Raw genomic sequence first — 17652 nt, 5'->3', positions numbered from 1 at the left:
ATGGATAGGTTTCATTATAGTGTTTTTGTAACTTAAAACTTGATGTCGACTTACAGACGTAGTTTTTAACCGATTTGCTCATTCTCCTTATGATAGTTTCTCATTTCTATAATGATATAAATAATAGTTAGGAGCCAGCCTACTTTTTTAGATATGACTGGCTGTAATAAAATATTCATAAAACAGATTGAATTCCGTAACATTTTAACGTAGACATGGCCTTAACTGATTTTGACAAATTATTCAAGGACAGTGTTAATTTATAGCTACTTATTCTTTAACTTCTTATTTTAATTTGTAAAAAACTTCATTTACTAATTTGAATCCATAACTTTATTAAATGGACATTTTGTCAATTCTTTTCTTGCGTCACATGTTTTATTTTCATGTATGTTAATTTTTAAGACGGAATTAAGTTTGTTTTTGTGTTCATGACATGCTTCTGAAAGATTTATAATCTTATATAACACCTAGCTAAAAAGATTTGGCGGATGTTGGCCATGAATATTAAAGCATATTAATCTTTCAAGTCAACTTTTAACGAAACAATTTTAAGAGCGTCAACACTAGTTTTTAGAATTTGAAATATCTTACAGACATCAAGGAACTCTAAACAAATGTGCTCGAGATCGAATCAAACAAGTATGGGAAAGTATATGAAAGATATATGAGTACAAGTATATGAAAGATGGGAACTTGGAAATGAATGGCTTTCTTACTAAAAACATGTAATTCATCGAAAAATTTAAATTTCATGCAATTATCATTCGAAAACTACGTTTTTCATTTAAAGTTTAAACCCAAATCCTCATTTTAAAGAATTTAAAATTTTTTACACGGTCATAATTTTCGAACTCTTAGAAATTAATAATTAAAATTTGGAATCAATCAATAAATATACATTTAGTAAGTAAATAAATCTAAAAAAACTCGTTGCTTAAGATTAAACAACATAAACATGAACTATAAAATTTCTGGAAGTTGGATATCTTAGCGACCAAAAAAATTGTCGAAGCCTCTACGACCATACAATTAATTAAGAGAGAAAACTTTCAGTATTAGGAATAATAAAAAAACAATTGCTATTTGTTTCAACATGTCATTTACATTCCATACATAAATGTTATTATAAAATGAAAAAATTTAATACTAAAAAATAAATAATGGTTTTAAAAATAATTTCATTGTATCTATTGGAAATCATAGTATCTAATTGATACTTGAAAAGAAAAAGCAACCAACATAAAAACACGAGAAATAATTCTAGTAAGGGTTGACCCTAACCCAAAAAATTTCTAGACTTCAATAAAAAGTATAAAAATTACTATAAAGAAACACGTTTTACTAATAATCTAAATTTTCTTAAAATTAAAAAAGTCAACAAAAATAATAAAAAAATAGGAAATTAAAATCATATTTATAAAAAGAAAAAAAGGTATGCTATACCTCTAAGAAATTGATTGCACCACGCAACACATACTTATATTAAATGAATATATATATATATATATATATATATATATATATATATATATATATATATAAATATATATATATATATAAAATAAATAAAAAGAATTTAGCCAAAAAATAATTGCTATCTTAAATCTTATAAATAAATAATTTTAAATTAAAAACTAACAAAAGGAAACAACAGTCGGCAGCAACAGTCAAAAATACTCAACTGTTACCAACAGTCAAATTTTGTCATTTTTAACAAGAACAGTTGCTTTTATTTTCTTCATGTACCTCGTCGATTTCTCTTAACTTATGTCCCCGTTCAACACCATTAGCTAGACCAGGAGGTAACGTTGCCTTATCTACTGAACGTTCCATTTGTTCCATTATCTAAATAAATTTTTATTTTTTGATTAGAACTTCCATAAAACTAAAAAAAAAGAGTACCAGGCTTAAAATAGCATTTACATTATGTGTTTACAGAGCCTTTTCATCTTGCAGTTTTTATAGAAATGAAATAGTGATAATCACTCAGATGATGTTTTTTGGCAACGAAAATCAATTTTTTCGTCAATGAAAATTTTAATGTTTAGAAACTAATGTTGAACAAATATCTAAAGAAAATGTTTTGGTTGAAAAAGCTTTTTTTTTTCAACCAAAACAAAGAATATTGTTAAAGAGAAAAAAAAATGGTTGATAGAAAACTGAAAATTGTATGAGTCGAGAAAAACGAAGATGGGAGAGAATTCCTTCACATAAATTAACTAGATAAATAAAAGTTTTTAGAGCATGAAGAGACAGATATAGTAAGAGGATGCAATTTTGAATTTAGTCAAGTAAGAATGAGTTTTGGTTGATGGAACTAGATATGATAGCTCGTTTGAACAGCGACCATCATAGAATTTACAGAAAAGAGAAAGAGATATATTGAGTCGATGCAAGGTGTTCGCAAATGGCGGATGTATCTATCTAACAGTTGATAGGAGAAAAAAAAAAAAAAGTCTAACATCATAGTAGGCTGTGTTTATCGCTATCCTAACATGGATATTAATGAATTTATTGTTTCATATCTAGCTATTCTATTTGAAAAACTTGCTGTTGAAAAAAATAAAATTATCTTTATAATGAGTGATTTTAATATCGATCTTATAAAAGCAAACTCAGATAATTCAATCTCGGAGTATTAGAGCACCATTGCTTCAAACAATGTTTTGTTTTTTTATCTTTACAGACAAGAATTACTAATCACTCAAGTACTTTAATTGATAATATATTTTCTAATTCAACTTCTAAAGATATTATTTCTGGCTATCTAACTATTACAATATTGGATCATTTGCCACAGTTTCTAATTTTTTTATCTTTTAAAAAAAGAAATATTAATTCTCGTAAAAGCAATATTCTTCTTCAAAATTTCAAAAAATTAAATAGTGAAGAATTCAGGAACAATTACTTGAAAATCAACTAGGATAAAGTAATCAAAGTTTCCAATAGTAATAAAAAATAAATCATATGAAGATTTCTCCACTAGTTTTAACTCTTTTCCTGACAAACATGCACTGCTAAAAAAACTTAGTAATCGTGGCTTAACTCGGAGCCTTAAACCATGGATTACTTCAGCTATTTCAGCCTCAATAAAAAAACGAAACAATATCTTTAAGAAGTTCCTTAAAACAAAAAATCTTCATGACAAACTAATTCTTGAAAATACTTACAAAACCTATAGAAATTTACTTGTAACACCTATTCGAAGAAGCAAAAAGAACCACTTTTCTAACTACTTTACAACCAATAGCAATAGTTTGAGAGCTATGTCGAAAGGTATTAGAACTTTTTTGAATATACATTCAAATGATATCTCATATTTGTCTTGTATATCTTCAAACAATACCATTATAAATAATCCAGCTATAATCTCGGATTTAACTTTTTTTTCATTTCAATCCCTGAAGAACTGCAAAAAAATATTCATTCATCCCATACTGACTTTCATAAGTATTTAAAAACATTAAACCCTGAGTCTCTTTTCATTAAACCTACGGAAAAAAATGAAATAATATCAGTTATTCTTTCTTTAAATGATGGCAAGGCTTCTGGTCCAAACAGCGTACCAACCTTTATTCTAAAACTTCTCACTAATGATATTTCTTCAGTTCTTTTTAAACTTATTAATCTCTCATTTGCTACTGGTATATTCCCTAATATTTTACTTCATCTGTTAAACCAATACATAAAAGACTCAAAACTTGACTGCAATAACTATAGACCAATATCATTATTATCAAATATCAGCAAAATTCTTGAAAATTAATATATTCTCGTATCTACCACTTTCTTGATAATTTTAAGTGTCTCTACAGCCGCCAGTTTGGATTTCGTTTAAAACACTCTACTTCCGATGCACTTATTAGCATTACTGAAATGATTCATGGTGCGATCAATAGTGGTTTTTTGCTTGTGGTGTCTTTATTGATCTCCAAAAAGCATTTGATACAGTTGACCATAAGATTTTAATTGAAAAATTGTATCACTATGGTATATGGGGTATCACTAATGATTGGCTTTTATCCTATATTAAAAATCGTACTCAGTTTGTCTTGATTAATGGGTTTCAATCCACAAGTAAAGTTATTAAGTATGGTGTCCCACAGGGTTCTGTTCTAGGGCCTTTACTGTTTTTAATATATATAAAAGATCTGCCTCACTCTATAATTGGATTGTTCATCATTTCGCTGACGACACTAATCTTCTATGCATAAATAAATCTCTCACAGCTTTGTAAAAAAGTTAATTCAGATCTCCATCATTTGTGTCATTGGTTAAATAGTAACTGTCTTTCTTAATTAATTATTTTTCACCCTCCAAAAAAAAAAGATTGAATGTGAAAATTAGAATTAACGGTAAAAGACTTTCCCCATCTAAATATATAAAATACCTCGGGCTATTTCTTGACAAACCATGGTACTATCAACTAATTCAATTAAATAAAAAAACTCTCACATGCCAATAGTATGTTGTCATTAATACGACATTATGTTCCCCAACATATTGTAATACCAATTTACTATTCCTTGTTCTCCTCACATTTTAAGTTATTGTTGTGCTGTTTGGGGTCAAAAAGGTAGTTTTCTACTACATCGTATAAACAGTTTACAACGCACTTCCATAAGAATTATGACATTTTCTCCTTTACAATCTAATATCGAAAATAGGTTTTATGAATTAAAAATTCTTAAGTTTTAAGATCTTGTATGGCTTCATAATTGTCTCTTTGTGTTTGATTTTCTTTAAAATAAACTACCAAATTCGTTTAATAATTTTTTTATTAAAACAAGTGACACACACAAATATAACACTCGAAATACCGAAAATTTTAACTTGCACACTTAATTTTTCAACACTATCAAATATGACAAGTTCTCTATAAAACATCAATGTATTTCTCACTGGAACCAAACAATACCATTTACAAAAAAAAAAAGATTTTAACTAAATACCCTTTTATTACCAACATTATTCTTCTTAATCAAAACCAAATTAAGAAATTTTTATTTGATATTTAATAAATATTAACTTTATCTTTTATTATTATTGCTATTTTTTAATTACTGTATTTATAAAACTATTATTACTTTTATTTTATACTTTCTTTTTTAACCGTACTAATATTACTATTATCATTAATTTACCTTTGTTTTATAAATCTTATTAATATTATTTATAAAGATATAGTGATTCAATTGTAGTAATAGTTTTATGGTTATTGTCCTAATTTTTGCTGATGTTATATTTATTTTAATAACTTCTGTCATAGTTATAAACTTTACTATAATTATTTTTACCATAGTTTTTATCATTAGTTATAACTTTTAGTAAAGTTATCATGTTATAGTTACTATATGTAATATTTTTTTATTCACATTATCATTGCAATTATTATTATTTTTATTATATTATTATTGCAATTATTAATATTATCTTTATTTATTAGTGCTTTATTTTCCTTTCTTTCCTTTTTCTTCCTCCTCTTTATTTTATTGTAAATTCTTTCTATGTTTTATTTCGTATTATTTGTATTATTTTTATTTCGTATTATTTGTATTATTGTATTATTTATGTTATATTCTATGTTTTATTTTTTCTATGTTTTATTTATAGTTGTTTTTTTTTTTTTTTTAGGTGTCACTCCATCGAATAGTTTTTAATTACATGAGTGACATCTAACCTTATTGATGTGAGTTTATAAAATACAATTTTCATATTTTATGGTTAAATAAATGGATTAAAAATATATATAACTTTATGACAATGGGGGAATGACTAAAGCTTGGCAGATAGAGCAAGTCCAACTACGTTAACAATGCATTTTTGGACCTTGACTTGAAGAGGAAGAGCATTATTGGAACAGCAGAAAATGCAAATGGGAGGAAGGGAATGGCAAACACAATAAAGAGAAGCAACTTTAGCAGATACTAATATTGCCATGGATTGCATATATGGTTACGAGAGGTCAATTTTGTTTTTAAAGTAACTGAGTTTGCTAATAATAGAGATAAGACTGATTGGATGATAGAAGAGAGTTCTATAGATTTTTTAAAAATTGGAACCATAGATACCATCTTCCACCAAGCAGGAAAACAAGATTTGGTCAAGCACTTATTAAATAGTTTAGAGAGTGTTTTAGAAGAACATTTTTATAAAAACACTTTTAAAGACAAAATTTTATATATAATAAACTAAAGAGAAACCTTGTCTAATTTCTGATTCTTACTTTGTCTCAAAAACACTTTGTTCATTTTTATTATTATTTAAAAAATAAAAAAAATAAACAATTTACCTGATCTAACAATGATTGGACAGCTTCAGACACATTTTTGCCAGTTTTTGCACTTGTTTCAAAATACTGAATACCAAGACTGTCAGCTAACTGCCTTGCTGCACTTTCATCAACAGCTCTGTCATCTAAGTCAGATTTATTGCCGACCAGAACTTTAATTAAAAATATTTTATAAAATACATACACTTTATTCATAAAATATTTTAATAAAAACATACTTTTAAACTTTTATTTTTTTCATTTTATCATAAACAGTATTAATTTTTTTTTTCTTTTTCTTAGTGACATCTATTTACAACATTGTAAATCAAAAGTCAGCAAAAAATCAGCTAACTTTTACATTAAAAAAAAAACAGTAGGAAGATAATAAAAATAGATTTTGCCATGTTTTATAAAAATTTCAAAAATAAATCATAATCATATTTTATAAAAACCAGCAGAAATATTTTTATATACTTTTATAGAATTTTGCTTTCTTAAAGACCCAGACAAATTTTGTGGCATTTTTTGTTTGTTTGTTAATAATATTAGGGACTTATTGTTTCTGTTTGTAATTTAGTGCAAGCATACAGATTAATTTGTGTTTGCATTTTTTAACTACACTCTATCACCCTAGAAAATAAGCATTTTCTTTATCCATGTTTCATTATGTGATTGGCATATCGCAAGGGATAGTGCAAAACTGCATAACTAGCATTGGATAATACTTCTACATTTATCTACACTACATTATTTTTACTGGAGAAGTTAAAAACTTTGTTCATATTTTGCTTTAAGACCTGGTCTTCTATGGATTTTCTAACCATATACAGGCAGCAACTTTCAGAACAAAAGGGAAGACTAAAAGGAGATGTTAAATCTTTTATTGCCATCACCTGGCAAAACTAAAAATATTTGTATTTTTATAACCAATCAAAGAATAAACTATTGCTGTTCCTCATTCTTTGTCAGTGTGTCATTGTATTTCTCAATTAGACTGAATAAGAATGATAAGAAATCATTTTTAGCCATTTAAAAAATAAACTCACTTCTAACAGAGCTGCATGCAACCAATATTTGAAAGTTAACAGAAAGCAATAAATAAAAAGTTTAAGAACTTACAGGTGATAAGCTAAGAAGTTTACTCATTCCTGCTAATAAGCCTAAAGCTGTAACAAAGAGTACTTTATATGGCCTTTACAATACACACCAAAAACACAAAGGGACACATGATCATTAACAGTGTCATTAATAACATGATACTGCTAATACAGCTAATGATGATACCTTACTAGTAGGGTTGAAAAAAGTTTTTTGAAAAAAAAAAAAAAAAAAAAAAAATTAAGCAAAAATCATGCTTTTTTTAAAAAAAAATTTTACATAGAGTAAATATAAAATGTATAAATATATATTGTTTATATTTAAATGAAAATTCAACTAAATACAACTTTTTTTTTTACTTGGAAAAATTATCTTCCTAGGAAAAATAGCTTTCAGTGTTACCAAGTTGTTTACAAACACTTAATGTTCGAATATAAACACTTAATGTTGGAATGAGGTGTTATCATGTTATCAATTTAAATATTTTTTGAATTGATAATTGATAAATTTTGAATTCCTTTTGTAACCTTTGATTTATTTCAAGTATAATACCTTTTAAATAATTTTAGATATAGTATTGATCAATAATGGTATAAACTTTTCAACATATATCCCAAATAAATGACACCTGCTGTTTTGAAGATGTAGAACATGCTTTTCTTACAAACTTGACATGTCTTATTCTCTGACATTCTCATTCACAAACTCAACTAGCAATTTCTGACTTGTGTGCGATTTGTCTCAAATAAATCTAAAATTCATCTCCTGTAACAAGATCACATAGTCTCCATAGATTGTTTTGTGGAGTATCCAACATGATGCTTGCATCTTTTTTTAAGAGTGTTGTGATTAATATAATTGATTGTTTAATTAAAAAATTATTTGATGTCAAAGCTTTAATTGCACCATGTATTGCATAAAGAATTTCATCAATAACAAAGCAAAATTGCTCGATATTCTCAGATATATTAACATTTGTTCAATGTTCCCAGTCTTTTTATATCTCTCTTAATTATTATTTTATAAACATCAATAAATACAAATTTCTCTCGACACTAAATTTATTTTTTACAATGTCTCGTGTGTGGCTAATGCAGATCGTTCTGTTTTATTTCCTATTGTACTGTTTTTGTGTTGTTGCATGCATGTTTTTATTTGCATTTTTGTTTCACCTATATACTTTTTGCTACAATATTTAATAAGGTAGACTCCTGGGTGGCTGTTCATTTGTAGTTTGGATTTATTTCTTGATGTTAATATTGCCTATAGGCAATATTCAGGTTTGATTTGAAGACCGTTTTATATCCTGCCTTCCTAAACACTCTCTTAATATAATAATGATTAGTATTTTAATTCTCATTTGAACTAAATATTTTCACAAAAACTGATTGTAGATTTTTAATTAATTTTGTGGATATTGTAAATTGCACAAATTATTTCTTTTAATAAATGCATAACTTTATTATTACACACTATTTTTAATACCATTTATTCTTAAATACTAATCTATTATATTTCATTAAAATTTGTCTATCAATATATCAATTGTAATTCATCAATATACCATCATTTACGATTATTTAGAGAAAGATTTGCTGCTTATTTAACTTCCATCAGTTGTTTCAACCTCTATCACCTGTTTCTCACCTTTAAATATATGAATAAAAGTTAAGAGTTTTTGTAATTCCTTCACAAGTAGCTGGTGCATTTAATAACCCACCAATGTCCATTTTAAACCTAAAATCACAAGACTTACGATATTTTACAGTTAAATTATTACAGTTACTCAAAAAAAAAAAATTATTTTAAGAACTACCTTTATGGTTTTATAACTAAATTAATATTAAACATTTACATAAAAGATATAGTTAAATTTAGCATTATTGTAAAATTAATGTAAAGTCCTTTGTTTTACTTCCCTTTTTAAAACCTATTTTTAATTTGGTTTAAACAACAATTTTTTAAATGGTTTAAACAATTTAGATTAAACCTATCCACCCTGCTAGCTATCTAATATATCAACCCTGCTAGCAACTGACATCTGACTATTGAGTTTTGGAGTTTAGGAGATAACAGAGGAAACTATTGAGTTTTGGAGATAACAGAGAGTTGAATAAACAAGGCACAACCAAAAACTTATTAATAGAGTCAAGAAATCCAAGATTCATCTTCATAGGCAGAAAATGTCACAGTTTGCATGTTGGTCAACAAATTTTTTGTTTACCCCTAAAGTCTTTTTTATCTTTTACCTAGAAAAGCAATTTCTACAAAGCAGCAGGGCATGTGGCAAAATTAATTACATGTTACAAGTAGAGGTTGATCATATTGATCTATAACCTGACATAAAAAACAAAACTTCATTTTAAAGAGCAAGGGGCAAAAATGTCAAAACTGATTTAACAAGCTTTCTGAAATTTGAATATAATTTTTTAACCTTACCAGTCAGTAGCCATACCAGTCTCTGCCAAAATACTGATTGTTGTGATGATCATTCAACAACTTGTTCAGAATGATCAATTTGAATAAGCTGATGAATTCAGTAAAAAAAAAAAAAAATTTAAAATTTAGTTACCAATGATAGGATCTTCACAATAGGCATGTGTTTGTAGTTGGGATAACCAACACCGAACATTTACAAATGATTCTTCATGTGCAAGATCAAATATAAGCAAAAATCCCATTGCATCTCGGAAAAATGCAGTTGTTAAACTTCTAAATCTATAACAAATAAAAATTAAAGTTAATAATTCTACTCAGGACACGTAATCTAGCATATTTCCATATTTAAATGCATTTTTTTTAAATATAATTTTTAAAAAAATTAAAAAAAAAAAAAATTATATCAAGCTTTTATTGCGTTTTTTATTGGATGGTTATATAATTTGGATATATGCAATTAAATGAGAAAGGGAGTTTATGCAATTAAACAAAGAATGGAAAATATGCAGTTAAATAAAGAGTGTGTAAAGGATATGCGCTTAGTGTTAAAAGCATATAATAAAGTATACAATAATATAAAGAATATACAATAAAGTTTGCTGTTAAGTGGTAGAATCACTAGATATTTGTAATTCAATATAAAAGTGTTTTTGAATAATGTCTGATAAGATGAGTTTGACCCATGGTTCTAAAATTTTATTTGGCCAACTTACTCGGTATGGTTAAGGCAATTTTAAAATATTATAGCGTCTGTATGATATTTTTTTGACAACAATATATTTCCATTAAATGATCAGGTCTGTGCATTATGAAAAGACGAAAAAAATTAAAATGATAAATTTTGTGATATCATAAAATATAAACATTTGTAGCAAAAAAACCCAGACCAAAGGTTTTTTTTTTTTAATCTTCTTAAAATCACAATCGCTTTTCCAAATTTAAATAAGATTTTAAATAAATATGTTTTTTAGGTAAAATGAACATCATAGTTTAATAATATGATCTGCTCTGATTGTTTATTGGTAATTTTTCTTAATTGTAAGCTCTTTTTTGGTAAGAATTCTATTATTTTTTGTGAAAATTGATAGAAATATTGTATTTTGACAACTATATAAGTTAATATACGTCAGAACCCATTAGAACTAGGATCTATAGTAAATTAAAGCACTTTTTCAAAAGATTTCAATTAAATTCATGTTATTGCCAATGAGCTAAATTGATCTAAAGACTCCAAAATGGTGTTCTTTAGATTCACTTTTAGGGGTAGTAAAATGGTTTTAAAAATTATATAAAAAAGAGATAAGTTTCTTTAAATATTAAAAAAAAAAAAACGTAAAAAAAATTATACCATCTAAAGCTCTTGTTTGGACATAACATGCTGATAAAACCATGCTAATTCAAAATATAGGAATTTGAATAATTTGTAAACTCCCTTAACTACACAAAGTAAATATTTACAACTTATGATAAGGGTCAATTGAATAGGATAGCAAACCTTATTGAGTTTATTTTTTCCTTTTTTGTCAAAATATCAAAGATAAATTTAGAATAGCAAAAGCTAAAAACACTCATTTGAAATCAAAGGTGCATAACATATGCTTCCTTGTGATCATTTGGGATCAACAGTATACTAACTAGTAAACGACCGGGGCTTTGATAGATCCTATAAAATATTGTTTTTAAATAAAATTCATATCATAAATTTTAATTAAAGATAACATTTTTATAGGATCTATCAATACTAATGCAGCCCTGTTCATAAACCTGGCCCTGGTCATGGCTATGTGTTATAAAACCTTGCCCCGGTCGTTTACTAATACTAACTTGTATATAATAATATGGACCCTTGATCTTAAGTATGATTGTAACTCAATTTTATGTCTAAAGTATGTAAAACTAGATTTTTTATTTTGCAGATTTTTTCTTTGATTTTTTATTCTTTTTTAAATATTATACTTGAGGCATCAAGAGAGAAAAATATCAACAAAGTAAAAAAAGGGCAAAAAAAAAAAAAAAAAAAGCAAAAGATAAAAAAATATTAACAGCTAAATATAAAAAAAAGCATGTAGAAAACAAGTAAGTATAAATAAAATAATATAATAAAAATAAAAACGATGTTTCAAAACATTTTGAAAACATTTCAAAAATTAAATGCTCAAAATAAAATAAAATTTGAAATAAAAATCTAACTATTTTAAAACTAAAACAGAACTATTTTTATTTATTTAATGACATAAAATTGCTTCTTTAGGATATACTAAATTGGAACTGAATAGGGCAGTACATTTATTTTATTCATTTAAAAGCTGCAATTCTAATGCATCATGATTGTATCAACACACAGCCAACTTTTTTTATAATATAGCGCAATAATGTTCTACAAAAAGAACTGAGTTTTTGAATTTAATACACACAAAATTTTAATTACTTTTATGTTTAAATTAGCTTTTTTTATGTATATTAAATTAACTTTCTTCTTAAAACAAAATAGTTAGATGGTTTTCAAGTTTTGTGTCACTGGATGCAAATGTTTGATGAATGTGTAAAAGTATTGTCTTCAAAATAAAAAAAATTTGGATGAAGGAAAAAGATGGCGAAAAAAAGTACTATATCTTGAGATAATATTTCAGGTGGCCCATATATTTTTATTTATGAAGATCATTGGCCTAAAGATTATGAGTTTTTGAGTAAAAGTTATAACCAAATTATCCACCAACTGTATTTTCTTGTATAAATCTGATAATACCAAATGTCTATTGTGTAATGTCAGAACTTTTTGAGGGTTTAATTAAGATAGCTTTGTAGACACTTCAACACAAGTAGAACCCATATTATTTTTGAATGTAAGAACCCAAACTGAGCCGAATGAGAAACTCATTAGGTAGGTTTCACAGAAGCACAGGCAGCTGGACCACACACAAACCTGTAATTAACAAATACATTTTAATAAATACAATATAAGATTGGGATATATTGGATACTTAGTTAATTTTTTAAGAATTTTCTACATTTATTAGGGCTGTACCTAATTTTTTATAAGATTTTTTAAAACTGAATTTTTAAATTTTTTTTGTTCATGCTCACTCATCAAGTTTAATAAACCTATGTAAATTTATAGAACCATCTAAACGTATTTATAATTTTAGAGTTGAAAAAGGCTGCAGCAACATTGAGATTGTCTCACATTTGACATATGTAAAACAGAAAATTGTTTACCATAATTCTACTTCTGGTAATTTAACAAACATGATACTTTACCAAATTTTTTATAACTGAATTTCTAAATTTCTTTTATAACTAAATCAAAGAGGTTCGTTTACTAGTTCTGCCATGATCAACCATAAGTTGTTTCATTTGCTCCAAAAAGCTGAAAGTTAGCCATGTACATTATCTTTATTTTATTATGTAACCTATTTTATTTACTTTGTGCTATGTATGGTCATAAAACTATCTTTCTTTAATATACTCCCTATATGTATCCCATACAGTATTTTTTGCAATGATATAAATACACCCTTTTAAATATAATTTTTCCTAGCTAAAATTTACACTGATACAATAGATACAACATCATAACATCAAGTTGTGCCAGGGTGACCACTCAAATTTGAAAATGAACTTCTATGACTTTTCCATGATTTTTCATAAATTTCCATGATAAATTACTAGAATAAAAAATCCAGCGCTCACCATGCACTTAGCCATTGTCACTGAAAAACATGCAGACCAATAACTAATTGCTAGGCAATTCCAAAATTATGTCCGAAAAAAACTCAGATGTTTGCATTACAACTGACAAAAAGTTGACAATTATATCTTCAAAACTAAAGGGATTTTTTTAGAGACCAAGTAGCAATTACAAAATCACATGGCAAGAAAAAGGTGTTGTACTTAGACTAACTTAAATAACTTTCAAATTTGTCTCTAATTTTACAAAAGCATTATGCAGCTGTTTAATAAAGGTTTGCTTTTATTTTATTTTTTACCTAATAGCATTGGCTTTAACCAACAAATCCATGGAATCAGATTTTTCTGCTTGAATGCTAAAACATTCAACTTCTTCATTAGGTAACAACACGCAAATGAATATCTTTATTTCTCTTTTTCATATTTATTTATTCAGTGATGAGCTTTTTTCTGTCTTTTTAGTAAAAAAAACATTTTTGCATTTATTTTCATCTAAATATCACACATATCGCAAATGAGGTAACTTTAATTTTTTGTCAACACAACAAAAATCCCGCTTAGTTGGATTTTCATATATAACAGTGCTATAAACAGTGTGCTGACTAATCGGAGTTTTGTTGAATGTTCTTGATAAAAAGCTGCAAACACTACTATCTTGCTCTACAGCACAGTGACTATGAGAAAAAGTGAAAATAAAGATTTTGATTTTTTTTTTAATTTTAATTCACCTCTCAAGGCCATGAAAGCCACTATATTCGAGGAGGTTACTTTTTTCAGTTATGGTTACAGCCCTCTCATAACTCTATAACTCTGAAACATGAATTTTGACGAACAAGACCACTGCTCAGAGAAACAAGTTGAGCTTAATAATTCAAATGTGTGTTCCCATTCAAATTAAAAACTAGTCAAGGCCCATTTTAAAACTTTGCCTGCCTGAGGAGGTTGTCCTTATAATGACTTACTATTCATTATTATAGTTATAAAACATATACTAGTTATAATGACTTACATCATAGGATTCTCATTTAGGCCTTTTGCTATTTTTGCTTTTACTAAAAGACATTAATCCCAGTACAAAGAAGCAATTTTTTTATGTCTATCATGGTGTTAACTGGTTTTATGCAGATCATGTCAATATAAGCAGATACTTTTATTGTGGCAGAAGATTACCACTCGGTGGAGTTATCATACATAGTTAACGAGTTTCTCCTGTCCTTAACCCAGAAATCTATTGGGGGATTTATCTGATATAAATATGGGGGTTTATATCTGATATACTTAAGGCAGTTAAGAAAGGAAAACTCTGATAATCAAAGTTTACCTTTCTTAACTGCCCTTAGTATAACAGGTTGTACTGTCTTAAATGTTACCAGTAAATTAAAAAAAAAATATTTATCTAAATTAAAAATTAGTTTATAAATTTAAAACTATAAAAACTAAAACAAATACAAAAAATAAAAAAATAAAAATTTCTTCAATTTTTTTTATATTAAAAGAAAACACTCATTTCATATCTTAACTATCATACAATTATATAAAAGAAAGTATTTTGGAACAAAATTACAGACAATACCGCAATTTAAAAGTAAGATATAAGTGTTGGTGTTTGTCTTTAACCATTTTTTTCTCCTCGCCAATACAAACTAACAATATCCAAATTAATTATGTAATGTTAGCAAGTTGCAAATACGCCAAAAAAGGGCACATCTCAAGAAAACTTATCTAATGATTGCTTGAGACATGTGAACCTTACCAAAGCAATATGGCAACCTTAGTCATGAAGGCCGTGAAATCAAAAACTCTGATATACAACCACCCATTCTATTGTGTTCAAATTTCCAGTTTGATTTTTTAAAAACAAAAATACCAATGTTATATAGTTTCTTTTTTTTTTAAACTTTTAACCACAACATAAAGTTTTTTTTTTGCCCACAAATTTGTCTTATTAAATAAGATCATCTTGACTGTTCTTCCCAGTGGGAACTAAGACATTTAAAACATGTTAAAAACATATTAATACGTTTTATAGACGTCTTATCAACATAAAATGTAAAAATAAAATATCCCTTACATATTTTTAGGCAAATGGAAACAAGTCTTTCACAAATAAACTTTGTATAAAAGGTAACCAAATGTAAACAAAACTCAAACTAAATTTATTATTTGTTGAACTAACTTTTGCTTTTTTTTTTGGGGGGGGGGGGTGCTGGACAGACAAATTAAATATCCTACCATTAACAATAAACTGATTATTATGATTTTAATAATTATTATAATTCACTTATGATACAAATAGTAATTTAATTCCTTAGTTCAATATAATATCTTTATGGTTCTTAATAAGCTAGATAGAAAATTGTTTTCAGAAAACCTTTGTGCTTTGATGGCTCTTGAATAACTTAAATTAATTATTGATAATCCTTAGTTTTGAAATCTGCTGATAATAATCTGCTATCTAAATAAGATATAATAAAATCTTAATTAATCTTTCAAGCAATATTCTGAACCTCTACTTTTGTATTATTTGATTTAAAATGAATTTACCTTATAAAAACATAAAAACTGAAAAACAGATTATCTAGAAATCAAATCAATTTATACCTCTCTTGACCTGCAGTATCCCATAACTGTAGATGAACCCTTTGTCCTCGAGTTTGCTTTGTACCATCAGCATTTTTACCATGGTAAACCTACATTGAAAAAAAAATTAACTTTCCTTTTTCTATTTCATATTATAATATCTTGCTTTCTTTTTTTCACAGCATAAAACATCTTTTAAATGAAACTAGATAATATACTTTTTGATATTTCTAGAACTATTTCTTATTACTTTGAAAAATGAACTATAAGCAAAATATTTCTAGGATGTGTGATCTTAACTTAAATCATGAAAAAAAAAAAATCAAAATTATAATAAGGATGTGAACAATAAGAAAGTATGATAAGAAGTGAGCCAGGAAATGAAATACCTTTTATACAAGTCGAGTATAAGATCTACACAGCAATAAAACAACATGCTTTTTCTTTATTTTTTTTCTATAACTAGTTTATTTATTTATCATCTCTTTGAAAAAATGGAACTAAAATAAACAGTAAATCAACAACTTTTTATTTTTATTTATTAAAGTATATAATATATATACTTTAATAAATAAAAATGAAATTGTGTTGTTGTAAATTGTAAAACCTAAAATTTAGATTAAAAATTATTTTTGGGTTTTATTAATTTAAAACCATTTCAAAAACCTTTTAAGTATTAAGTTAATTTTTTGTCACCCTTTTGCGCAAGTAAAATGTGTTGATTAACAGCTTTAGGTTTGATTTACAGCTTTAGCATATAAAATGTTATATATATATATATATATATATATATATATATATATATATATATATATATATATATATATATATATATATATATATATATATATATATATATCTGTGTGTGTTTTGGGAGCATTTGTTGATAACATCAATGCAACACAAAGTAAAAGTTAGAAATTAAAAAAAAAAAGCATGTAGGTAGCATTTGCTGATAACATCAATGCAACATGAAGTAAAAGTTAGCAATTAAAAAAAAAAAAAAAGCATGTAGTAAATTGTAAGATACTAACACTCAAAGATACATATATACACACGCCTATTATTGCTCATTTTTATTAAATTTACCACTCTTTTTTCACGAAAGTCTATTCCCACTGTTGAAATGAATTCTTCAATAAATTTTCCATCAGTGTATTGATAAAGAAATGTAGTTTTTCCAACTCCTGAATCACCAAGAGCCAAAAGTTTAATTAAATAATCATAATCCGCCATCCTCTGAGTTTTTTCCTCCATAATTTAAATATAAAACAGTTTGTGTAACATTTGCTTTGAGTGGTTTTCCACAGTTGATTCTTTAAAATAATAATATTAAACCCTTGACAGAATTTTGCCAAAATTTTAAACAATTTCGTTTAAATCGCACCAGTCTACATAAACTTGCTTGTTATTTTTAGTAATTTGCCTCGATTTACACCTGTGCTTCTAGAAGTGCCCGAACGTTCTTTAAACAAAACGCTTTTAACTGTTGGGCTTAGCCGGGGTGATAAGCCGGCGTATATTTAGAAATATCTTTTTTAAACTTATTTTTTTAGGTTTGATACTATTAA

General features: G+C 26.4%; 1 protein-coding gene across 2 annotated transcripts; it reads right to left on the bottom strand.

Moving 5' to 3' along the window:
- Positions 1 to 1079: 1079 nt before the first annotated feature.
- Positions 1080 to 17534, bottom strand: LOC100203724 (ras-related protein Rab-27A). Of its 2 annotated transcripts, XM_065804585.1 has the most exons (6): positions 17171 to 17534; positions 16103 to 16191; positions 9948 to 10093; positions 6296 to 6447; positions 1700 to 1848; positions 1080 to 1659 (listed from the first exon to the last, which is right to left on the bottom strand). In XM_065804585.1, exons 1-5 carry the CDS (start codon positions 17336 to 17338, stop codon positions 1714 to 1716), a joined length of 690 nt encoding a protein of 229 aa, XP_065660657.1. In that variant the 5' UTR covers positions 17339 to 17534; the 3' UTR covers positions 1080 to 1659; positions 1700 to 1713. The 2 variants fall into 2 exon arrangements, with proteins under 2 accessions (XP_065660657.1, XP_065660656.1); XM_065804584.1 differs by having other exon boundaries at positions 1080 to 1848.
- Between the last annotated feature and the right edge of the window lie 118 nt (positions 17535 to 17652).

The sequence above is a fragment of the Hydra vulgaris genome, chromosome 09, assembly GCF_038396675.1.
Source record: "Hydra vulgaris chromosome 09, alternate assembly HydraT2T_AEP".
In the NCBI taxonomy this organism is placed as follows: Eukaryota; Metazoa; Cnidaria; class Hydrozoa; order Anthoathecata; family Hydridae; genus Hydra; species Hydra vulgaris.
The sequence above is the reverse complement of the archived record's forward strand: the minus strand, read 5'-3'. Positions and strand labels throughout refer to the sequence as shown.

Coding starts and splice junctions, on each gene's coding strand:
- LOC100203724 (XM_065804584.1), bottom strand. CDS start 17,338: ATGGAGGAAAAAACTCAGAGGATGGCGGATTATGATTATTTAATTAAA. Junction 10,094..16,102: donor GATACTGCAGGTCAAGAGAG/GTATAAATTGAT, acceptor TATTTGTTATAG/ATTTAGAAGTTTAACAACTG. Junction 1,849..6,295: donor TCCAATCATTGTTAGATCAG/GTAAATTGTTTA, acceptor AAATTTATTTAG/ATAATGGAACAAATGGAACG.